The 26,196-nt window shown below is 45.3% G+C and overlaps 1 protein-coding gene across 1 annotated transcript in view; it reads right to left on the bottom strand.

The window, feature by feature from the left end:
* LOC147620907 (large ribosomal subunit protein eL20z-like) overlaps positions 1 to 15,671 on the bottom strand; it is a 95,098-nt gene extending 79,427 nt beyond the window's left edge. Inside the window, exons 1-3 of the mRNA XM_086825477.1 lie at positions 15,552 to 15,671; positions 15,097 to 15,397; positions 14,744 to 14,825 (exon numbers count right to left, since the gene is read on the bottom strand). Coding sequence (XP_086681603.1) covers positions 14,744 to 14,825; positions 15,097 to 15,397; positions 15,552 to 15,584 — 416 coding nt within the window. The 5' untranslated portion in view covers positions 15,585 to 15,671. The remainder of the gene's footprint in view (positions 1 to 14,743; positions 14,826 to 15,096; positions 15,398 to 15,551) is intronic.
* Positions 15,672 to 26,196: the final 10,525 nt, after the last annotated feature.

Genomic DNA, 26,196 nt, shown 5'->3' with positions numbered 1-26,196 from the left:
TGCTGCAGGAGGCCAGTGGATGATTCGGAATGGTTTACTATTCCGTAATGACAAAATTTGTGTACCACAGATCCCGGACATTAGATCCAAGATTCTTAAGAAGTGTCATGACGTCCCTTCTGCTGGACACCCTAGGGTACACAGGAGACTATCATTAGTGAAACACACTTTTTATTGGTATAGATGTCGAGGACATGACATTTGTTCCGCACGAACCTGACAAGATTCTTGGATTTCGTGAACGAAGATTGCGTAACACGCTTATCATGGAATACAAGATCAAGTGGAAGGATCGTGTTGAGAAGGACGCTACATGGGAGACATTGACTGAAGAGAGAGATTACCCTGGCTTTTTAGTGAGCTCAGGAGTGAGCTCTTAGAGGAAGGGGAGTATGTCATGTGCACAGTGTGTATCTACCGTGTGCTATACGCATGCAAGACTAGTTTCGAGGCTTGGGGAAGCTTGGAACTAGGCAGGCTGATTGACGAGCTGAGTTAGGGAAATACTAACGAGCGGGCACCCAAGTATGGACGGGCGGGCACCCAAGTGTGGATGCCTGATGACCGGCCAAGAGCCTATAAAAGGGTGGCCAAGGTTAGTTATTGTAATATAGAGAGTCTCGCGAGTTTGTGAGAGCTCTATGGTCTTGGAGCCTGGATCTAGTGCAGACGTGCACCTGCTTTGTGCAGCGGGGCCGACAGCAGTCTCGAGGCCCGCGAGGGCAGCTTCGTGGCGGTATGGGACGTCGCGAGGAGGAGATTGGTCGGTACGTCAACCTAGCTAGCTCAGCTCGTGGCTCGGTGGGGACAGCCAAGACTGTGGGCTTGCCCACGGCTGTCATGGTTGGGAGGTGAGTCAGGCCTGCACCCCCTTGCTTGTTTGTTGTTCGTTTGTTTGCAGGATTCGAGTTTCGAACCAAGATCGATCACGAGGGGATCCGTGGGGATTTGACATGGACAGAGTGAAATTGCAAATTCAGTTGTACTTGATTTGCTCAAATGCTATGTGGTTGAGCAAAAATCGTATTGGGAGAGCACTTGCCTCTTGTGGAGTTTGCTTATAACAATACGGTGCACACCTCCACTGGGAAAGCACCCTTTGAGATTGTTTATGGCAGGGTGGTGCTTCCACCTATACTTCGCACGAAGGATGAAATCTTTGTTGTAGATGAGTATGTTAGAGATCTGGACATAGCTTTCTCACAGGTACAGACAGCCATACAAAGAACTTGGGAAAAGCATAAGAAAGCTGCAGATAAACATCGCAAACAAGTGGATTTCAAAGAGGGTGATTGGGTGCTTCTCAAGTTTGAGAAGGCACGCCTTCGGAAGCAACCTCGCAAGGAAGGCAAGTGCCCAAAGCTATCTCCCAAGTACTATGGGCCATTCCAACACTTAGAATGGATTAATGAGGTAGCTTTCAGGCTTGCTTTGCCTGAGCACTGGTGCATACATAATGCTTTTCATGTTACCCTCCTCAAGAAATATGTGGGTCCTAAGCCGCTTGAGCCGGTTATTGAGGACCAACCCAAAATTGATGAGCTTGAAGAAGTGCTTCAACTGAAACAGATTGTGTTTCATAAGAAACAGAAAGCTGTTGGTGACAGGCTTACCTGCAGGTTCCTTGTGAAGTTTAAGAACTACCCTGCTCTGGATTCGAAATGGGTAGATGAAGACTACTCCAAAGATTATCCAGATCTTCTACAAATTTATTTGGCCGCTTTTCAGCTGCGGATAACTGATTAGAAGCTGAGGAGAATGTTGTATCTCTAATTGTACACATGTGGAGGAACACCATGGTAGGGTAGGTATAGACCCTAGTGTGTGTTTCCAGGGATAGTTTAGTACATGTGGAAGGACTCCATGGAAGGATTGAGATCCCGGAGTGAGGAACACCATGGAAGGGTAGATATAGTGAAACTCATAGGCGCCTTTGACACACTTATTGATACCATCAATGCATATTAAAACATTTAAACATAGCCACAGCCTTAACACATATCCATCATCACTTTGAATAAAACATAAAAGCGATAAAACATCCACAAATGCTAAAAATGGAGCTTGCACACGTGACACCACATAGAGGCCGGAATGGGCCGACCCCCTCCCTGTTAGAAGTCATCTCCTATCCAGTTTTATACACCAGGGCCTTTGTTGTGGGTGTGCCCGCCCTTATCAGGTGTTTTATCATTTTTCCTCACTCCCCGCATTTTCCCTCTATTTTTTCCTATTTTTTCTATGGCTTGGGAGGCAGTTCTAAGTTGGCAGGAGCACTGAGTAGCTGGCCGACTGACCCACCAGCAGTCGTGGACCCCTGTGCTGCTGGCCGACTGGGCATATTCAGTCGTGGGCTTCATTCAGTGCTGGCCGACTGATGCTACAGTCGTGGAGGTCTTTTCAGCAGGCCGACTGCCTATCTGGGGGCATATAAATAGGCCCCCATACCACATTTGTATCATACCGGGATCTTCTTGTGTATATCAGAGCAGAGTTACACGCCTACATCTCTCTCTCTCTTGTGCTGTTTTTCTGCCTGCGTTTTTTGCCCTTGTGTTCCCAGATCTGGTCATCATCTCCGCTGCGTATTCTGACATGGTATCAGAGCCTAGGCTCTAGATAGGTCTTGGGATTTGTGTGAGCAAGAGGGGGACTGTTTTGTGGCTGATTGGTGGACTGTTTTGGACTGTTCGGGAAGAGGAGAAGCAAGAGGAAGGCGGGCTAATTTGCTGGACAGCCACTTGCAGGTTTTAGTTCTTCTTTGTTCCCACCCACCCAACCTTTTCAAAGTACATCCCCGCAATGGCAGATCTGTATGAGATGGCCGAGAGATCTGTACATCCCCGCAATGGCAAATCCCTACACTCCCCACGTTCCCGGTAGACCGTCAGTTGGACGGGAGCAACTACGGCATATGGAAGGTGATGATGGAATCCGTTCTGGAGTCCTACGATCTCGCCGATTTCGTCGTTGTTGGTGTTCCACGGCCGGAAGCAGAGGAAGGGGAGTTACCGTCAACCCGAAAGGACCGGGAGGCCCAGACACAGATGTGGGATCGTGTCAACACCAGGGTCCGTTCGTTTATTTTCCTCAACTGCACACCACAGGTAATCAATCATGTAAAACACATGACGCTGGCCAGAGGTATATGGCAGCATTTGGCCTCTCTTTACAACAGGGTATCGCCCATGAAGAGGATTTCCTTGGAAGTACAGATGCGGGTTATGAGCCCTGCAAAGTCGTCGACGATGCGGGAGCATATTAACAAGCTGCAGGCTCTTCAGCAAGAAGTTCTTCAAGCTGGGAAGGAGATATCATCAGAGGACATGGCCATCACGTTGCTGTCACATTTGCCCTCTTCGTACTCAGCATTTTACTCCTCTTTGATTACCAGTGGCAGGCTCAGCACCATCACGTGGGAGGAGCTTGTGCCCATGGTCCTGGACCAGGAGGAACGATTCACGAACCCTCCTCAGGGTGGAGGTTCGGAGGCCTTAACTGGCCAACGGTCGAAAGGCCGTAACTCGGGCAAAGGGAAGGCTTCATCGAGAAGTCTTCTGAGAAGAAGTCTGACGCTGACCGCGAGAAACTGAAGGCAGAGAGGACCTGTAATGATTGTGGCGAGAAAGGCCACTATTGGAGGCAGTGTCCCAAGCGGAAGACCGAGAAGGGTGAAGACTCCTCAGCAGCAATCATGAAGACTCCGGCTTTTGTGCACCTGGAGGTGATGGACACCGATGCTTCATTTTCTTCAGGCACGGACGAGATTGGAGGACTCTCCGCAACGGATGCTCGGGAGTGGATTCTCGATAGTGGTGCTTCTAGGCACACGACTCCTTCCCGTTCCGGTGTACAAGATCTCTGCAGGCTTTCTGGTCATATTCTTACTGGGGATACATCCACTATCCCAGTTCACAGTGAGGGCAGGATGGAGATAGTTCCCAATGGCAGAGGGGGGAAGCATTCCTCCCAAGTGTTGTATGTTCCGGCCCTTGGTTTTCATCTGTTGTCAGTGCATCAGGTTTGCAAGACTGGTGTACGGGTGGAGTTTGATGAGCATTTTGTTGCTCTCCAGGACAAAGCAACAGGCCAAGTGGTTTGGGAAGGTGGAGTGGAGAATGGAGTTTATAGACTTTCAGCACTCTCTCTCCCAGGTCCTCAGGTTTGTGATGAGTGGCAATCTGGTAATGACCACTCAAGTGTGGATACACTCCAGGTGCGGGCTTTCTAGGACCAGATGGTGGATAGCTTGCCAGTAGATGGCAGCAGTTGGCAGGAACTTTCCAGTATTGATGTTGGTAGTTCTTGTGTTCGTCAGTCAGAGGAAGCTGAACAGGTCACTTATGCTCTGATGTCTCGTAGTATTCGGGACATAGAACTTCCAGTAGTTGAGGATGTTCTTTCCATGGGGACCTCCTTTCGGAAAGCCAGGTAGGTGGCAAGTGCTTACTTGCAGAAGGAGGTGGTTTCTCCAAGCTTTGTGGTTCCAGATTCAGAGGAGGTGGTTGACAGGTTTCATCAGGTTTCCAGGACTTGTTTGTGCACCGTAACAGGTGTTGATCCTTGTGAGAAATGTGATGTCTCTGTAACTCAGAAGCTATATGGTTCATTGATCTGGTTGATGGACACCAGATTGGACGAGAGCTTCCTGATGAGGCGGTTGAGCTCATGGTTGCGGATGACTCTTTGGGAGGCAAGATTGCGTTTCCTGTGGTTTCTGCGGCATGCGAAGGATCAGGGACTCTTGTACACAGGAGGGGGATTGTTGGATGGAGTCCGACTCCAAGGTTGGAGTGACTCAGTTTGGGGAGGAGATCCGGACACGAGGGGATCTACTTCAGGCCCAGGGGCAGTTTTACGGAGCAGTTGGAGATAGTCATCTTTTGCCTTGTCGAGAACAAAGGCAGAGTACCGAGCTGTTTGTAATGCTGCTTGTGAGGTGGTGAGGATGTAGAGGTTGCATTGCAGGTTTGGGCTTCCACTAGAGGAACCCATGGTCATCCAGAGGCACTGTTCGTGAACAGATCGTTGCTGATGACATCCTGCTAGAGTTCTGTTCGACGAAGGACAGTACGGTGGACCTCTTCACGAAGTCGCTCTCTCAAGATTTGCTCAGGCGGCACCCCAGCTCCCTGTTGTTGGTTTCACAGCCAGGAGCTGAGAGGGGGTGTTAGAAGTCATCTCCTGTCCGGTTTTATACACCAGGGCCTTTGTTGTGGGTGTGCCCGTCCCTATCAGGTGTGTTATCATTTTTCCTCACTCCTCGCATTTTTCCCCTATTTTTTCCTATTTTTTCTGTGGCTTGGGAGGCAGTTCTAAGTTGGCAGGAGCACTGAGTAGCTGGCCGACTGACCCACCAGCAGTCGTGGACCCCTGTGCTGCTGGCCGACTGGGCATATTCAGTCGTGGGCTTCATTCAGTGCTGGCCGACTGATGCTACAGTCGTGGAGGTCTTTTCAGCAGGCCGACTGCCTATCTGGGGCATATAAATAGGCCCCCAGCCCCCATACCACATTTGTATCATACCGGGATCTTCTTGTGTATATCAAAGCAGAGTTACACGCCTACATCTCTCTCTCTCTTGTGCTGTTTTTCTGCCTGCGTTTTTTGCTCTTGTGTTCCCAGATCTGGTCATCATCTCCGCTGCGTATTCTGACACTCCCTTGGAGTATTTTATTACCCAAGGAGAATAATATCATGTACAAGCTTTGAGGGCCTTACTCTCCCCACGAGAGATGCCGGATTATCCATATACAAATGCCATAACACAGCCCAACACGAGGCAACCAAGCCGGAACACAGGCTGTAGAAATGCCGAGCCAACAATATAATCCATATACCTCCGTGTGGGTACTGATTCTTCCCCAAAAACCACGGGTCTGCATGCAATAGAGCTGGTACAGCAAGTACAACTCTCCATTCAGCCAATACAAGTACAATGGCTGGTACAACCGGTACAGTGATTGGTACAACAAGTACAGTGGCTGGTAAAGTCGGTACGATGGCTACAATAGATACAGCAAGTACAAATGCTGGTACAACATGTACATTGACTAGTACAACAAGTACAATGGCTGGTACAACAAGTACAAAAGCTGATACAATCGGTACAATGGATGGTACAACAAGTACAATAAGTACAAGGACTGGTGCAACCAATATAATGGTTGGTACAATAGGTACAAAGGCTGGTACAACAAGTACAATGGCTAGAAATCATAATAAATGATTAAATACCCTTGCCTTCAATATTTCTTCGCGATGGAAGCCTCCAAAACAGTCCCCAACAGCCGGTATTCCTCATGGGTAGCCTTCAAGAGAGAGAGAGAGAGTAGCCATCATTAGGGCAGCCTGTAACGGTGGTAGAGGCAAGTGTGCAACAAGAGAGCCTCTATTAATGAAGAGAGAGGGCTCCAATTTATAGATTTGGGCCTCCCATGAGCTAAAATGGCAAGAGAAGGCTACAATGACAAGTGGAGAGCCACACAATAGCTGAAGTGACAAGTGTGAGGCCACTTGTCTCACTTTGATCCACTTTCTAACAAGTGTCAGGCCACTTGTCTCACTTTGGTCCACTTCTTGCCACATGTCCCAATCTAAGAGATGGGTCCTTCCATAAACTTTATCTCTAAAAATATCCCAACTGGTAGACATTCTGTCAAAGCACTTTGCCAACTCTTGGTATAGCCAACTCTTGGTATATGCTCAATTCCAGATGTAATGACGCGAACAGAATTTCCATCGGAGTCGGGCCAAAAAATAGCAACTCTCCTAAATTTTAGGAGTGTGGTCCTTTGTATTCTAGGATAATCCCCCATTCCCAAAGTTTGTACTTTCCAAATATTTAGACATCCTCCTTTCATACTGGAAAATGTCCAGGTTGGTGACATATAGACCCTGGTGTGTGTTCCAGGCATAGTTTAGCACATGTGGAAGGACTCCATGGAAGGATTGAGATCCCGGTGTGAGCTCCTGGCATGATTGGTTACATGTGAAAGGACTGCATGGAAGGATTGATATCCTGGTGCAAGTTCCTAGCATGGCTCAGTACATGTGGAAGGGCTTCATGGAAGGGTGGATACCCTGGTGAGAGTTCCTGGCATGCTGATGAAGTCTCATGGAAGGGTGGATACCCTGGTGAGAGTTCCTGGCATGCTGATGAAGGATAGACACCCTGGTGAGCACTCTTTATACCTGTATGGGCGGTACCCGAGACGGGTTTGGTACAAGATGAATAAGTTGGGAGATGGAATCCAAAATATTATGCATTAAGCATTTGTGTATGTTTTGACATGCATGAATGACTTGTCTTTTTGCCTGGACAATGCTGTCAGAATATGCAGCGGAAATGATGACCAAATCTGGGAACACAAGAGCAAAAGCAAAAAACGCAGGCAGAAAAACAGCACAAGAGAGAGACAGATGTAGGCGTGTAACTCTGCTCTATATACACAAGAAGATCCCAAGATATGATACAAACAAGGCATGGGGGCTGAGGACATATATATACCTCCCATAGAGGGCAGTCGGCCAGCAACAGAAAAGCCCACGACTACGACTGCTGAATATGTCCCACGACTGCATCAATGCAGTCGGCCAGCATAATGAAGCCCACGACTGATAAAGAGCAGTCGGCCAGCAGCCCTGAAGCCCACGACTGATAAAGATCAAGTCGGCCAGCACTGGGGTGCTCCTGGCATCATCTGGCAGCCCTCCCAAGCCTCAGAAAAATGGGAAAAAATAGGGGAAAAATGCGGAGAGTGGGGAAAAATGATAAAACACCTCATAAGGGCGGGCACACCCACAGCAAAGGCCCTGGTGTATATATCTAGACAGGAGATGACTTCTAACACCCCCTCTCAGCTCCTGGCTGTGTGACCAACCACTGGGAGCTGGGGTGCCGCCTGAGCAAATCCTGAGAGCGACTTCGTGAAGAGGTCCACCGTACTGTCCTCCGTCGAACAGAACTCCAGCAAGATGTCATCAGCAACAATCTATTCACGAACAAAGTGCCTCTGGATGACCAAGGGTTCCTCCAGTGGAAGCCCAAACCTGCAATGTAACCTCCTCGTGCTGCTCCGTAAAACTGCTCCTTGGCTTGAAGTAGATCCCCTCGTGTCTGGATCTCCTCCCCAAACCGAGTCACTCCAACCGCGGAGTCGGACTCCATCCAACAATCCCCCTCCTGTGTAAAAGAGTCTCTGATCCTTCGCATGCCGCAAAAACCACAGGAAACGCGATCCTGCCTCACAAAGAGACATCTGCAACCAAGAGCTCAACTGCCTCATCAGGAAGCTCCCGTCCAATCCGGTGTCCATCAACCAGATCAATGAACCATACAGCTTCTGAGTCACAGAGACATCACATTGCTCACAAGGATCAACACCTGTTACGGTGCACAAGCAAGTCCTGAAAACCTGATGAAACCTGTCAACCACCCCCTCTGAATCCGGAACCACAAAGCCTGGAGAAACCACCTCCTTCTGCAAGTAAGCACCTGCCACCTGCCTGGCTTACCGAAAGGTCCCCGTGGAAAGAACATCCTCAACTACTGGAAGTTCTATGTCCCGAACACGACGAGACATCAGAGCATAAGTGACCTGTTCAGCTTCCTCTGACTCACGAACACAAGAACTACCAACCTCAGTACTGGAAAGTTCCTGCCAACTGCTGCCATCTACTGGCAAGCTATCCACCATCTGGTCTCGGAAAGCCCGCACCTGCAGCGTATCCACACCTGAGTAGCTATTACCATACTGCCACTCATCACAATCTTGAGGACCTGGGAGAGAGAGTGCTGAAAGCCTGTAGACTCCATTCTCCACTCCACCTTCCCAAACCACTTGGCCTGTTGCTTTGTCCCGGAGAGCAACAAAATGCTCATCAAACTCCACCCATACGCCAGTCTTGCAAACCTGATGCACTGACAACAAATGAAAACCAAGTGCCGGAACATACAACACCTGGGAGGAATGCTTCCCCCCTCTGCCATCGGGAACTATCTCCATCCTGCCCTCACTGTGAACTGGGATAGTGGACGTATCCCCAGTAAGAATATGACCAGAAAGCCTGCAGAGATCCTGTAAACCGGAACGGGAAGGAGTCATGTGCCTGGAAGCACCACTATCGAGAATCCACTCCCGAGTATCCGTTGCGGAGAGTCCTCCAATCTCCTCCCTGCCTGAAGAAAATGAAGCATCGGTGTCCATCACCTCCAGGTGCACAAAAGCCGGAGTCTTCATGATTGCTGAGGAGTCTTCACCCTTCTCGGTCTTCCGCTTGGGACACTGCCTCCAGTAGTGGCCTTTCTCGCCACAATCATTACAGGTCCTCTCTGCCTTTAGTTTCTCGCGATCAGCGTCGGACATCTTCTCAGAAGACTTCTCCGATGAAGCCTTCCCCTTGCCCGAGTTACGGCCTTTCGACCGTTGGCCAGTAAAGGCCTCCGAACCTCCACCCTGAGGAGGGTTCGTAAATCGTTCCTCCTGGTCCAGGACCATGGGCACAAGCTCCTCCCACGTGATGGTGCTGAGCCTGCCACTGGTAATCAACGAAGAGTAGAATGCTGAGTACGAAGAGGACAAATGTGACAGCAACGTTATGGCCATGTCCTCCGACGATATCTCCTTCCCAGCCTGGAGAACTTCCTGCTGAAGAGCCTGCAGCTTGTTAATATGCTCCCGCATCGTCGCCGACTTTGCAGGGCTCATAACCCGCATCTGTACTTCCAAAGAAATCCTCTTCATGGGTGATACCCTGTTGTACAGAGAAGCCAAATGCTGCCATATACCTCTGGCCAGCGTCATGTGCTTTACATGATTGATTACCTGTGGTGTGCAGTTGAGGAAAATAAACGAACGGACCCTGGCGTTGACGCGATCCCACATCTGCGTTTGGGCCTCCCGGTCCTTTCGGGTTGACGGTAACTCCCCTTCCTCTACTTCCGGCCGTGGAACACCAACAACGACGAAATCGGCGAGATCGTAGGACTCCAGAACGGATTCCATCATCACCTTCCATATGCCGTAGTTGCTCCCGTCCAACTGACGGTCCACCGGGAACGTGGGGAGTGTCGGGATCTTCACATGTCTCTCGGCCATCTCAAACAGATCTGCCATAGCGGGGATGTAGTCTGAAAAGGGTGGGTGGGTGGGAACAAAGAAGAACTGATACCTGCAAGTGGCTGTCCAGCAAATCAGCCCGCCTTCCTCTTGCTTCTCCTCTTCCCGAACAGTCCAAAACAGTCCACCAATCAGCCACAAAACAGCCCCCCTCTTGCTCACACAAATCCCAAGACCTATCTAGAGCCTAGGGCTCTGATACCATGTCAGCATATGCAGCGGAGATGATGACCAAATCTGGGAACACAAGAGCAAAAGCAAAAAACGCAGGCAGAAAAACAGCACAAGAGAGAGACAGATGTAGGCGTGTAACTCTGCTCTATATACACAAGAAGATCCCGAGATATGATACAAACAAGGCATGGGGGCTGAGGACATATATATACCTCCCATAGAGGGCAGTCGGCCAGCAACAGAAAAGCCCACGACTGCTGAATATGTCCCACGACTGCATCAATGCAATCGGCCAGCATAATGAAGCCCACGACTGATAAAGAGCAGTCGGCCAGCAGCCCTGAAGCCCACGACTGATAAAGATCAAGTCGGCCAGCACTGGGGTGCTCCTGGCATCATCTGGCAGCCCTCCCAAGCCTCAGAAAAATGGGAAAAAATAGGGGAAAAATGCGGAGAGTGGGGAAAAATGATAAAACACCTCATAAGGGCGGGCACACCCACAACAAAGGCCCTGGTGTATATATCTAGACAGGAGATGACTTCTAACAAATGCTTGGTATTTCTACTTGTGGACGCGTGTGCACACCTGTTTGGGACTAAGGCGGTGGTTGGTAAGTGACCCCAAACTCAATTGATAGCTTACATTTTATTATACTAAGGTTTATGAGTGCAGGTGTTCACATACACTTAAATTTGGGCGGATAAATTATAAAGTGTTCACATACACTTAAGTTTGGGCGGACAATTTTTAAAAGTGTTCACATCAAGAGGACCAACTTGGCCATTACTCAAGGTGGGCGGCCCATCAAGCCATAATAGATCCCACGACTTGCTATTCTAGGAGGGGAAGGCCAAAATCAGCTTGGCGCCCCCCTTTCCAGCTGTTTTTAGAGGTGGAACACCCTGGGCATCTCACGAGTGTCAGCTGGCCATGCAAAGTTGCTCTTGAGGGCTGGCCAACTCCTTGCAAGGCTGCCATATAGCTGAAGGCTTGCCTCCCTAGCTTCTACAAGCAAAAGCGATTCTTCTCTCTTTTGAAGCATGCGACCCCTTCTAGCTTCTCTATAGGGCTGGTTGACTGCTGTACATTAGTTTTCAGGGCTGAGATTTGATGCTCCGAAGGCTCTTGGTTCAAGGCTAACAACAGGGTGCCCATCTCATCTCTTGGGGTGACGCTGTACAGCATGTTTGTGGGCTGAAAACAGTGCTGTTCAGTCCAAATTCAGCAAGGTTCTTCGTGACAGTTTTGAAGGCAAACAATATCTAAACCTACGTGAAGCCTGTGGCTCTAAGGGTGGAACCTTCGGGTGGCTAGAGCCAAGGTTTTTCATGGCTGGTTATTCGAGACACCACCACTGCTAGAGGGTGTTATCACGTACTAGAGTGTGGCTATGCCCGAGGAGCTCTTGGAAGGCTGAGATTGAAGTCTCATGCAATTGTTTGATTTGTTTTCATCATATTCTGGATGTATCCGGTGCCACTCTGAAGAGTATTTACTCTCTAGCGCTTGTTCTCTTGTACTAGAACACTTTGTTGGTAATAAAGATACCTTAGGGGGGAGGGATGGCCAAACTTCAGCCCCACCGCTGTGTTTTGTGCAGTTTTGCAGTTTCAAAGTATGATGATGTATTATCGGATGCTATGTATTATACTATGATTTTATGTATGGGATAAGGTTTTCTGTGCACACGCTTCTGTATTTGTGACATTGTCCCCTTTCCCTTCATGCCTTGTCCCTGAACACTTTCTCTGGTCTTCTTTTCCTAAGTATTGAGTCTGGCACTCACTCCACCCCTTGGAGGATCATCCTCCCTTAGAACCATTGCCTGAAAGCCTTTCCTGGTGTGCCCCAAGTGGCACCCAACTCACAAGACTGCCATTCCCCTTGGTTCTTGTGGAGCACCACCAACCAACCTCCTCGGAACGTCTTCCATGTCTCGTGTTCCTTGTGCACCTTCATCTAGGACTGAATCAATGTTTAGCCTTGCTGACCTTGATGCTCTAATACCAATGTTACATGCGGAAGTTCTGGGAGTCTTCTTTCAGTCCTAAACACCATCTTGGAAAATGCTTGATGAAAACGCATACAAAACATAGAGGAGAGAGAGAGAGAGAGAGAGAGAGAGAGAGCTCAGTGTTCAGTATATTCTATAGTACAACAAGGTAGAAAATACCTAATCTAATCCTAAGTCTATGACCCTATTCCCTAGAGGAGTGAGGGAGTCTCAACAACAACGTTCCAGATTATGTCCAAAGATTGAAGATGAACACGTGATTTAGACTCCACATAAAATTCTTGATGTTTTACAGAAAGAAACTTGACAAAAGATTATTACAAAATTCTTCGTACAATGGAAAGATTTAGATGATTCAGATGATGCGACTTGGCAAAGTGATGAAGATCTATAGCAGGAACCACAATTCAAGAGTTCTTTCATCAGCAACAATCACTTATAAGTTGGATTTACCACCTTCATAGGGAAAGATTCGTCTAACTTTTCATATATCATGGATCAAGAAAATTATTCAAGGAGATTCTATTCTACCAAACGTTCCAGATTATATCCAAAGACTGAAGATAAACACATGATTTAGACTCCAAATAAAATTCTTGATGTTCGATAGAGAGAAACTTGACAAAAGATTATTACAAAATTCTTGGTACAATGGAAAGATTTAGATGATTCAAATTCGACTTGGCAAAGTGATGAAGATCTCCAGCAGGAACCACAATTCAAGAGTTCTTTCATCTCAGCAACAATCACTTATGTGATCCTCGATCTTATTTTTTAAGTGGGAGGGAATGTCACAATTTATGACCAATCTCTCTAACTACATCCTAATCTTAATTATTAGTGAAGAGAGACTGTTCAAGGATTGTGTCCCGTCGCAAGGATTATTATGAAGAAGAGGCAAGTCCTATCCAAAGAATATAACCCTTCGCAAAGACAACTATATTCGCCTAAAGACATAACTCTTTGAGCAAGAGCAACACCCCTGCATTCGGCATATGACTCTTTGCTTATACGTCTTCGGGCCCTATTTAATAAGGCCTTGTGTCTCAATGCAAACAACATAGCTTTCTACTCTACTTGTCTTTACTTTCTGTATTAAGTCTCTAATCATGTCTTATAGTAGACTAAGAAGTCCTTACACCCAATGTCAATGGATGCACTCTTCCAAATAACTCTTTGAGCAAGAGCAACACCCCTGCATTCGGCATATGACTCTTCGAATGCATATGACTCTTTGCTTATACCTCTTCGGGCCCTATTTAATAAGGCCCTCTTTGAGTATAGTTTGGACACCCCTTTTCTCCAACTCTCTAGTGAGGACACCAACCGGGTTATCCAATTAGATCTTCTTAGCCTCTACACCCACTGCACATGGATAGCACCTTCAGAGCTCCCACTAAACATGCACTTTAACAGAGATCGCTGTGACACGCTCACTAAGGATAGATTCATCCCGCGGTCGGGCTACCTCAGTGTTCACATGTCCCATGCCATGTGGATTGCGATTGGCCAAACACAGGTGTCAGCCCACCGCCTCAGAGCGGAATCAAGAAGAGCTGAACGCGTCTTCAAGCCAAGGAGCTCATACAGAGACCCAAAGAGGACAAGATCCGCCGATTATGCCACACAAAGGTTGAGACACAAAAGCATTACATATGTCACTACCATAGTCACAAGAAAATGAGAAACGGGAACGAAAACATTTGAGGAATGGAAACGGGGAAACGAGTTTTTAGGGGTGGAAAAACGACCGTTTCCTGAGACAATATCTCTTGGGAAATGAGAAATGGCCATGGAAACGGATGGGGTCCTGAAACGAAGAAACGCAATTCTAGGACTCAAACGGCTGTTTCCTATGACTATGGTCACTACCCAGTATACTATGAGATCCACACGAGGTTTCATTGTCTTTCCATGAGCGGTTTGGCCCACTTTCCAGGATCTGTGACTTCCTAGACCAATGCTACCTAGGACTCTTCTTGCTTGAGCTCCACAAACGTAGAGCCCCATGCTTGATATATTGGAGAGTGGTATACCATCTATTGGGGCTGATGCTCCTCTTATGTTTCATGTTCCTTGTATTCCATGGACATTTTGGTATGAGATTTCCATGGACATTTTTGTACCACTCCACTAAGATAGTTTTGATTTGTTCTTTTTTTAATTTATGTTCAATGATGAGATATGCCATAGACATTATTGTATCACTTTGGCTGCATAGGCTCATTGGGTCTTTAGTAGGCTCTCTCTCTCTCTCTCTCTCTCTCTCTCTCTCTCTCTCTCTCTCTCTCTATGTATGTATGTAGATACGTAAATAGATGCATCCATGGTTGTATGTATTATGTATGTATGTCTATTATCTATGTGTGTGTATACGTAAATAGATGCATCCATAAGTGTCTTTGTTTGCATATTAAGGCATAAATTACTTACAAAAACCACCCTATGCCAATTCCACAACAAGGAAGCCGTCGAAGATGTCTCTCCGCAGGTGACCCCTCTATGACCGGATAGCCTACATCAAGATGGAGCCAATTTAAGTACTTAGTAAACTGGCAAGGATTAACTGCATTGAGAACTTGAAGCATCCCGCTAACCTAAATATCGCTAGAACAGTCAAACAACCTACATGCATGCACATGTATAATGTATAACGTGCACGCACACATTTTAACCTGGGTTCTGTACAAATATGCATGCACCCAAAACAATACACACACACACACACATTTAAATCTATTCAAATGCATAGAAATGCTGCAGAGAGAGAAAAGGGAGATGGACACCTTGGACAGTCTGGTAGCCATACTGTTGGCTAGGGTGAACGGGGTGAGGGAAGCCAGGAGGAATAGCCTGGGGGTAATCAGGGTTTCCCTGAAAGGTGCCATAGTAATGGGGGGCAGTTGGTGCAGAAGGCTGGTTGAGAGGGGCAGTGTCCTCTGCCCCTTCAGGAGGGTAGTAGTAACTCCTCTCTTCAGAGCTCCCGCCTTGCTTCATGATCACCCCGCGCTGTGCAAACCCTAACCCGACTAAATCGCCCCTATCTTCTGTCAGAATGACCCTAATCGAGCCTGCACTATTGGGGATCTTTCATCAACCAGAGTAAAAAAACGAAATGAAAAACAGTGAAATGCTTCTGCGATTTGAGAGTTTCTGTATCTAAAAAAACCTAAACCCTAAAAAGAGTTGTGTGGGTAGATCAGAAGCCTAATGACCGGCACATGTGTGTGTTGAGACAAACCTGGTTATTTTCAATAGATTGCTGATGGTGCATGCAATTTGTCTCGGCGCGCAGAAAGAATCACATTCTTCAGAGAAAGATTCAGAGATCCGCTCTATTGTAGACAACACTTGTCAAAAAAACGGTAATAAGTGCTTGCACAATTCTATATTTAAATGTCTACCCGTCACTTTCTATTACCCGATATGGGAGTGGGTGGTATTACCCAATATGGCAGTGACACCTCGAGTGAAATTACATGCCGTCCCTTTCTATTACCAAATAATATATGGGACCAAAATAAAATGTTTGCTATTAATTATTTAGATGAGGCAAAAAGACCCTCTCCTAGGCTTATTAACCTTGCACAATTCTATATTTAAATGTCTACCCGTCACTTTCTATTACCCGATATGGGAGTGGGTGGTATTGCCCAATATGGGAGTGGCACCTCCACTTTGGGGAAGTGTTAGAGTTCAGGAGGCAACTCTTCAAATTTAAAATACCCACATGGTAACATACATAGTTACAAATTGCCTAGGCACCCAAAAGCATTGCCCATCGCTAGGCCCGCAATGCACTAGGATGGGCACCAAATCTTGGGTGAAAGCCCTTCACATACAGTCGAAAGCCCTTGACACCTCTCAAAAAGTGTTGCCTAATGCCAACATGCCCATGGGTCCCAAAATTGGTTGGGAGTCTCCTTGCCCATCCACGCCGAGGGGAAAATGGATGCCCATACTTTTTTTATTTATGGGCACCAAGTGGCATCCAACTCAAAAAGTGCGTGGTAACCACCCTCGGCTGTGTCTAAAGGGGAAATGTCTATCGTGCTTAATCATGCACTCCCATTGGTTGTTCAAAAAGTGATCGCTAGGCAGGCTAGCAATGTATAAAGGGCCATGTTCTTTTTTTTCTTGATGTGGGAGTTTATGATTGTGGTAAATTATAACTAAAATGTATTACACTTTGTAATTTTTTAAAAATTAAGGAAATATTTTTTATACACACACACACACATGCGCACGCACGCGCGCACACCTTTAATTTGACTTCTTGATGCAAATGAATAACTATATTAGGTGAAGTAACTAAGCATTGCCAAGGGCACAACCTATACTTTTTTTTATTGATAAACAACTTAAACAAGGGCCCATTGTACTAATAGCATGACTTGGCTTTTAGTTGGCAAAGATGGGAGTATAGGTTCCATTCAAATTAAAACCTTACAAATGAGCCAAGGTCTTGGTAGGAGTTATGTCAAGAGATTATGGTTCAGTAAATTCTCTATTCACATCAAGGAGCATATAAAGTTAGAGAGTGACTATAGGTTATCTGAAGAGCAATGTAATAACAAAGTACAATATATAGGTATGCAATAACAATTGATCTATGCTTCCACAAGCTTTTAAAAAGAGGTTTTGATGCATTCTCCTGTGTTTTTTTAAAAAAAGATGATTAGACATCATCACAAAAGGATTTGTGATGATGAAGACGAGTTTATTTTTCACCATTATATGTGGTCAACCTAAAGTACAAACATTCTTGTTCACCTTCATAATGTTGAGTAAATAGTTTTGGACATTACTCTTATGACAAAATATGTGACATTAACACGTAGGTGGTTCATGCACCATCTATATAAAGGTAAAAGTTATTTTTGTACATATCTCTTATGATAAAATGATGCATGCTTGATGTATCATTAAACCTAGGTAACTCATATAAAGGTAGAAGTTCTTATGTCTTTAAAGGATATTACAAAGTTTTAAAATATCAATGTAGTGCCCTTGTTGAACAAAAAAAAATCATCAACGGCAGAAATATTTATAGTGCCCTTGTTTTAATATGTAAGATGCACTTTTCAATATATGCCCAAAAAATCCAAATGAAGTAGGTAAATTTGGATGGTCAATGTGCTCTCCTTAATTTGTCCACAGCAACTTCCTACTAGGAGGCATTATCTTCATCCAATGGCTATACCTTTTGCCCAAGTGAGGTAGGTACCCAACACTCCTAGAAGCTTAGACTTTTGCCTTACAATATACGTCGCCTAAGGATATCTAGAGATTTAGAGTAGATCTACAAAATCACAATTATGAGAAGATAGAACACATTGCAAAATACAATTTATTCACTTGAATCCAAATATTGGATCTTGAGTATCTACCTTGAATTGAAACATCTAGATAATATCTAAATAACTATTTATGTAGTTAACAATAGAGAATGTAAGGAATTGGAGTCTTAATCATGAGGTTATGAGTTTAATTCTTGCTCATTGTAGCTAGTGGGAATGCTTGATGTAACATAAGAATCCCACTAAAATAATCACAATATAGAAGTATAATCACAAAGCTATATAAAAATCCCACTAAAAGAATCACAATATAGAAGTATAATCACAAAGCTACCAACCAACATCTATTATGATGATCATGACCCCATTTGATATAATTTAGATTACAAATTATGTTTTTTACATGCATGTTATAAGAATTCCATGTAAAGGAGTTTCCTCTGGCATTCTAAACAAGGGAGAATAAAGCCAACCCATGAAATGACTCTTTTAAACATTAGAAAATAGATGTTTGGAATACAAGCATTGGTTCATAAGTGCTTCAACATTGAGTACAAGATTTACATGTTTTTTGCATACATGTGATAAGGATGCCATGTAGAGGGATCGACTCTAGCATTTTAAACAATGAGTATAAAGGTAGGCCATAAAATGACTCTTGTAAACATTAGAAAATAGATGTTTGGAATGCAAGAATTGGTTCATAAGTGCTTTAAAACATTAGCCAAAGGTCAAAGGATTTCGTTTTTTTAAAACACCTTTTCATGGAGCACACATAGTTATTTTTCTACATCTAAATGTTTTCATCTTTCTTCTAAGCAAGTGTGATTTTTCCTAGTAACACTTCAATAGTATTACTTTAGTAGCATTGACTTGGCAAGACAAATACTCTTATGAATCAAAGTTTTCCTTACTTGTCATTATCTCATGAGTGTGGTGTATCAAGCGTGTCCACCTTCTAAGCATTATGAGTTCAGCGATTCACTAATCTAAATAGAATCATATATAAATTTCACCCATATGATAGCGTGATGTATCAAATATGTCCACCTTCTAAGCAATGTGATTTTGAGATGATTCACTACATTAAATAGAACCACATAGGGCACCCTTAATTTCACCCATATGATAACTTCAAGGGGAGAAATGTCATATAGTATGTCACATAGGGAAACTCTTCTATTTAATATGTTACATAGGGAAACTAATATTACTCAAAGGAAAAGTGGAGATTTGGGCAATAGAAAAACCCAAAGCTCCCTTTTTGTCATATATTGTGACAAGGGTTCACTTGGGCTAATATCTCCCTTCGTATCTCATCTCTATCAAAAAGGGGAGATTTGGGTTGTCCTATTTGGCTAATAATTGGTGGAAAGCCCAAATACACCGCACTCACTAGCACAAAGCTAACCAAATGAGGAGTACTCACCTTTCATGTGTCGATGGGAACTTAGTAGTTTACCTGCCATCTCGTAGATGAGGCAACTACACGAATGCAAGCTAGCACTTAGGAAGACCCACCTCCCATTTGTCGCCACGACAAGAGTTATCTATGTAGAGCTTGGGACTCCCCATTGTTGCAAGATCGTGCTCCACCGCGTAAGACTACTTCACTCTCACTCTCTCGCGAGACATGGTACCAAGAGGGCAAGATGATAGGGTAGAGAGCTAGAGCACAAGGAGCAAGAGCACACTCTCAATCACAACACTTAAGGGAATGTCCCTTTCTCATTAGTTAAATTCACTTATATACATGCCAGTTATTGCATGGGCGTTCACACATTGAAGTTGGGAGCCCAACACTTAAAAAGTGAGCTAATGAGAAGTAACAAAAGATCTTTCATGAGGTACATAGGATGATGGCTTTTATACATGCCATACCATCCCTATTGTGAGTACAGCATGTGTAAATGCAAGATTAGGGTGTGTTACATGCATCTAAAGTCCTGCTTTGGGCGGACATTGCACGGTTTGAGTGACCAATTGATAGTTCTTGATGTCCTTAGCCACCCCTTCTTGATAGTAAACGTCTAAGCCCTTTTCTTAGCTCTTCCACAAGCTCAATGTGCCTTCTCTAGCTCATTTTTTATGATGACTTCCCCATTATGCATTGTGTACAAGGTCTTGACAAGATGTTTTTGGTGGTGCATGTTAACCTTAGCTTAACATTCACCCCTCTTAGTTCTAGCTTTGTCCTAGGACCTAGCAATGGTTTGTGGTCTTGAATTGTGGTGAAGGCATTAATTTATGGATAGCAACAAGGTAAATTCTTTGTCGAAGGAAATATTGGTTGTTTTGCTGATGAGGCTACTGCCTCTACAGATTCTTAAGTGGTCTATTAGACTAGTGTGCAATGTCTTATTATTAATGAGGATGCAGTCATTGTGAAAATGCAAGTGCCTCGGATAAAAAGCATAAAGCGTGCATAATGGATGTGCTTGAAAAGTGCACGCACCTACCTGCTTATAAGTATCACAAGATTTAACATATGGATGTTGATGAGGTACTAACTACACGCGCATTGAGTGAAAGGTTTTTTTTTACATGGTGTAGTTTGAAATTTAGATTTGATGTAGAGACAGATCACCTCACTTTGGGAATAGTTGGATGATAAGATTGTTGGAGATAAAGGCGGATGTCGTTGTTGAGGTTACTGATTTTGTGCACATGCATGTGCCTGGGTAGAAAGTAAAAAGAGTGCCAAATGCATATCCTCGAAAGATGGAGCATCTATCTGCTTATATGCTTAATGAACTATTTAAAACAATATGTGGTGCAAGAGAAACACGAGGGGGAATAAGGCTGTTGGAGTCGAGGTTCTATTAATTAGTGCACTATGCAATTTTGAATGTGTTGTGTGTCAAATGTGTAAGTTCAAGAGTGTGTGTGTGTGATGTAGACGATGGCACAAAAGTTAATAATAGCTCCTCCCTCCTCCATACAAACAAGTGCTAATGTTTTGGATTTTTATGCTTGTCCCTCTCGCGCAAGTGACACGACTTGGAACTCTTATGCGCACCTCATCCCGCATGCGCAACAAGACAAAACTACAAATAGACTTAAAGATTATAACAAAGAATACCATGAGTTAAATCAAATGGGAAGTCCTAGACCTTCTAGGCTCTCCACCACATTTTGGTCTTTGAGCGACTCAAATGATTTGTGAGTATGACTCCCACGTCCCTAATCTTGGTTGTGGATATTTGTTAATTGGAAGGGTTAGGGAATAGCCTAATTTTCAAAATGATTATTTTGGAATAGTCATCAAATCCAATCTCTCCTTCGAAAGGTGAGGTTGAGGTGGAGGGTAATTCTACAATGAAGCTTATAATGACCATCTCCTCTCCTCAAGTGACACTTGATGGAAAATCTTTTCTTTCCCCTTGTCTAGATCAAGTGGCCTTGCTTTGATTTTCCAATGCTGGTGCATCTTTGCAGAGACAAATGATGTAAATGGTTGTGCCACGAGATGTTTGTTATTTTGGGGTACCTTGGCTGCTTCCTTGGATTTTGTGATGATTTGTTTCCTCCCACTTGTTGTTGTGACCTAGAAGAGTTGGATAGCTAAGGTCCCTGGTGCTATTGAGACTCAATACCCAACCTGTTGTGTAATATCCAAGCTTCAACAAGACTTCCTTAGGAATCCATACTTGACATATCCAAGAATGAATGTGTGGGCTCTTTGCAGCCTATCTGATGTTGCTGACGTGCTTGTGAAGTTTGGAAGTTGACGTCTTGTTTTTGTGTGTGTTTTCTCAAATTCTTTAACGTTTGGAGTGTTTAATCTAATGTGGATGAAGAAGAAAAAGAATGCAAGTGTTTTAATGAAGCCGAGACTTCCTTTTGGAGTGTATGGCTCTTCAACGTATCTGTCACGTAGACTGTAACGCCTGTGTGGTCGACACGGCAGACCGGATGGCCATGTCCGGGGTTCAGTGGGAGAGGACGCCCGTGCGGAGTCATGGGCGGCCAGGCTAGTGTGGACGACAGGCCACACACTATATAGCCTGGGGGATGAGAGACAATCCTCATTCTTCCTCTCTGGCTAGGTGGTGAGCCAGAGGCCGTCCCCTCTTGTGGTAACGCCTGTAGTAGCGGCGTTATACGGGTATCTAACACTGGTATCAGAGCGTGGTTCGATGGGATCGTCAGAGTCCGCGCGTGAACGGGGGACCGGAGCCCACTCGATGGTTTTCAACCATTCATCTTCTCACCCTTATCTCCACAAGGGAGTGTGTGGAGGGAGGCGACAAAACCATTTTTGGAAGGGAAGAACTCTCTCTCTCTCTCTCTCTCTCTCTCTCTCTCTCTCTCTCTCTCTCTCTCTTTCCCCGTCACACACAGCAAGCAAAACCAGGTAAGCAATTTTCGTTTTGTTTTTTTTCTATGCGTTGAAATTGTCTACGTTGAGGCTTGTGTGTGGGGGGAGCGGACACCAGCCCCACTGTCTGCGAAAGAATTTGTTGACGCTTGTGTGTGGGGGAAGGCGAACAGCAGCCCCCCGTAGCGCTGTTGTGCAAGGGGGGGGCTTGCCTTGGAAACGCGAAGAGCACAAAGATGTGCATTGTGTGCGCCACCCGTGTGAGGAAGAGGAAGCTCCGTCATGGTGGTCGTCGTCTGAGTAGGGCGAAGAGCCATTATGTGCGCCTGGGCAAAGACCTGCTGGCTTGCGTTGAAGCCGGCCTGCGTGGCCAGCCAGGGGCGGCCAACCGGGCGAGCAGCCAGGCTAGGGGGCCGGCCAGCCAGCCACCAGCGCTGCAGGCAACTAGTGAAAGCAGAAAAAAAGGGAAAAAAAAAGAAGAAAAAAAAATATTTATTTTTTTTAAATATATATTTCATTATTCATTTTTAATGAAATTAAAAATGAAACTCAATTCAAACAAACCCTCTCTCTCAGCTGGAGCGGAGGGATAATCCCTGCAAGAAATAATCCCGGCAAGGCACAGCCTCTCGATCATTTTAATTTTTGTTATGCGTTGCAGGCATTATTTTTTTCTCTCGGATCGGAGAATCCCGGAGTAGCGTCCTTGTAGAGGCTCGCAGCGCAACACAAATCGACAGGCAACCGTAAAGGGGGGTGACTATTATTCTCTCTCCACCACTGCTCATTTTTATTAGTGTTTTTTTAGTAATTTTTGAGTTCTCGCATTGTTTTTTGCAAGAATTAAAGATGTCTGCTAGGCGTAGTGTGTCCCCACCGCCTTCTACTTCAATAGGTTTTTCCGGTCTCTTGTCCTCGGTCGCGGGTTTGACCCCGACCGAATTGTCAGGCCGTACATGCCCGACCGTTGTTTGGTCCGGAGTGCGCTCGTCGATCACGCGTGATCCGCCAGCGCCCTCCTCGTCTATTGACCCTGCCTTAGGACCCAGCGAGCCTGCAGAGTGGCCGCATTGGCAGATGACCCCTTTCTGGCCGACGAGCCAAAAGACATGAACATCGATGTCGCCGAGGGGACCGAGGAGGACCTCTTGGAGTACGACGATGATGATTATGACCTATTGGACCCTGCTGACGTCCTGACAGAGACGGAGCTCTCTAGTGGACTGTTTAAATATCTTAATGCCAAATTAAACAATATGGGTAAAGTCCAGGCTAATTTAGTCACGATGCTACAGAGCATCTCCACACGGTTAGATACACTGACAGCCGCCTAGGCTAGTACTCCAACTCCTCGTGGTAGCCGAGCTCCTACAGCACGGGTGAGCGTAGCCTCGCCAGTGGTTGCAGGAGTACAGGCCGATGCGCCTGCGGGGCGGTCCGTAGCGACAGCTTCGTCATTATTAAAAGACTTAAAGCCGCCTAGTTTTGATGGCGAGGAGAAGGAGAGAAACAAGGACTCGGTCAATATGTTTCTAGCGAAGTGGTCAGATTTGCATGCGCTGCGACAGCAGCCTAGCCGTATACAGCCCGTAGAGGCTAGCCTCTCATTAACCGACAAAGCGTACAAGTTTGGTGGATGAGTTTGACAACTCGTCCTGCCACTTGGACGGAGTTTGAAACGATGTTTCGAAAAGAATTTTTGCCTGTTAATGAGGCAGAGAGAAGCTGGGAGTTATGGGACAAGTGCTCGATGGAGAACAAATCCCTAACTCAGTACATCTCAGACTACAAGAAGATAGTACTCAAGCTAAAAGGAATCGATGCATTCCAGACATTGCGAGGCTTTAAGAGAGGCCTCAAAGGTGATTACCTTGAGTAGACTTAGCAGAGGCAATTAAATATGTACAGATATTTGATGACATCAAGCGCCGTAGTGCGCGTGGTGGTTCTAGCAGGGCCGAGGGTAGTGAAAAGAGGAGGTCAGGCCTCAAAAGAAAAGGGTTCCGCAATGATAAACAAGGGGATAGGACGGACCAGGAAGGATAGGGTGGTTATTCGTCTAAAAAACCGCGACCATCCAGGAAGAAAAGAGACACCGAAATCCAAAAGAAAGAGCAATATATTAAAGCACGAAAGGAAAATCGTTGCTTTAATTGCAATCAAGTAGGGCACACGAAGGCTGAGTGTCCAAAGCCTAAAGCCAGCACGAGTGGCAAACGAGTCCAAAAAAGATGGTAAATCTTCTAGGCAGTTGCATACAGTGCAGAGACTCCCTCTCAGTTCCGCAGAGTTCAGAGAGGTGACAGTGTGTCATTGTGATGAGCATCACGCTTGTTCAGTGATACCAGCGATGTGGCAGCCTACTGTAGGTGCGCATGACATGGTGCGCATGTATGGCACCATAGGTGGCCATAGAGTCAGTTTTTATTGATGATGGAGCTAGCCACAACTTCTTGAACTACTCGTTAGTCAAGAAGTTGGGGTTGACTGAGACCCGGAGTGATCATGAGTATACTGTTGGCCTAGCCAACGGATATGATAAAACGGTATGGAATACCGTAGTATTAGGGGTCCCATTATCTATGCAGGACTACGAGGCTCCGCTTGACTTTCAGGTCATGCACTTAGCCAGAGCAGACGTATATCTAGGCAGGAAGTGGCTGTATGGCTTGGGCCCTAGTCTAGCTCGGAATTACTTACATAATACGCTATGTTTTGAGCACGGAGGTAGAGTCATTACCCTGCAGGGCGACCGTACTGTCCCTGCCACACCACTTATTTCCTCCATGGAGCTGTGTACAGCGGTCCGCAGAGACCAGATAGCAGAGGTATATGCTTGTTACCCTCTTTTGAATTCAGTTTCCGTAGATGAAACGATAAATGATGTTTGCGTAGACAAACAAGGAAAACAAAATAGCCTTGGACGAGACCCACTGTTTGAAAACCCTGTTTGGCATGCATGTGATTCAAACAAGAAAGAATCCAAGGTGAATGAGACATTAAAGAAAAAGTACGTAGATACTTTAATGAATTTATTAGAGGAATTTCAGGATGTTTTTCCTGATGATTTACCAGATGGTTTACCACCATCTAGAGAAGTAGACCATGGCATCGAAGTTATGCCAGGATCAAAACCTATAAGCAAACCTGCTTATAGATTAAGCCACTCCGAGGCACAGGAGGTGGAAAAACAATTGACGGAATATTTGAACAAAGGCTTTATTCGGCCTAGTTCAAGTCCGTGGGCATCGCCTATTCTTCTGGTAAAGAAGAAAGATGGATCTATGCGGATGTGCATAGACTATAGGGCTCTTAATCAGATAACGATTAAGAACAAGTATCCAATGCCACGCATGGATGAGTAGTTTGATCAACTCTATGGATCGAGATACTTTACAAAAATAGACCTGAGATCTGGGTATCATCAGGTTAGAATAAGAGCAGAAGATGTTGCGAAGACAGCATTTAGGACCCGTTTCAGGCATTTTGAGTTTTTGGTTATGCCATTTGGGCTAACGAATGCTCCAACGACGTTTATGATGCTGATGGACAGTATTTTACGTCCATATCTGGGAAAATTTATAGTAGTTTTCCTAGATGATATTCTTGTGTACAGTAAGACACAGAAAGAACATATAGAGCATTTGCGTTTAGTGTTCGAGTTGTTGCGAAAGCACAAACTATTTGCAAAGAAGAGCAAATGTGAATTTTTTGAAATAGAAGTTCACTACCTTGGCCATATTATATCCGCCGATGGTACGCGGATGGAGCCTAAAAAAGTAGAGGCTATTCTTAAATGGCCAGCGCCAAAGAATCTCGAGGAACTGCAGATTTTTCTTGGCATGTCGGGGTTCTACTGATAGTATGTGAAGGACTACGCGAAGATCGCAGTCCCGTTGACTGACCAGTTTACGGTCAAAAACTAAAAACATTAGTTGGGGGGACGCCCAACAGAAAAGCTTTGATAAGCTCAAGGTGACCGTAGTAGCAGCTGCACCTATTTTGACTATTGTCGATCCGAATGAGCTATTTGTTTTGGAAACAGATGCTAGTAATGAGGCCATTGGTGGGGCTGTACTTAGGGGATGCCCAATTGCATTTGAGAGTAAAAAGTTAGATCGTGCACAGCGTAACTACTCGGCTTATGAGCGAGAGTTACTAGCGATAGTTCATGCATTGAAAAAGTGGAGACACTATTTATATGGTGCTACTTTTGAGGTCCGGACGGACCATGAAAGTCTGAAATGGCTTTCAAGTAAAATTAA

Source organism: Cibotium barometz, chromosome 31 (genome assembly GCF_041138505.1).
Source record: "Cibotium barometz isolate CiBa-2024 chromosome 31, ASM4113850v1, whole genome shotgun sequence".
Classification (NCBI taxonomy): Eukaryota; Viridiplantae; Streptophyta; class Polypodiopsida; order Cyatheales; family Cibotiaceae; genus Cibotium; species Cibotium barometz.
The sequence above is the reverse complement of the archived record's forward strand: the minus strand, read 5'-3'. Positions and strand labels throughout refer to the sequence as shown.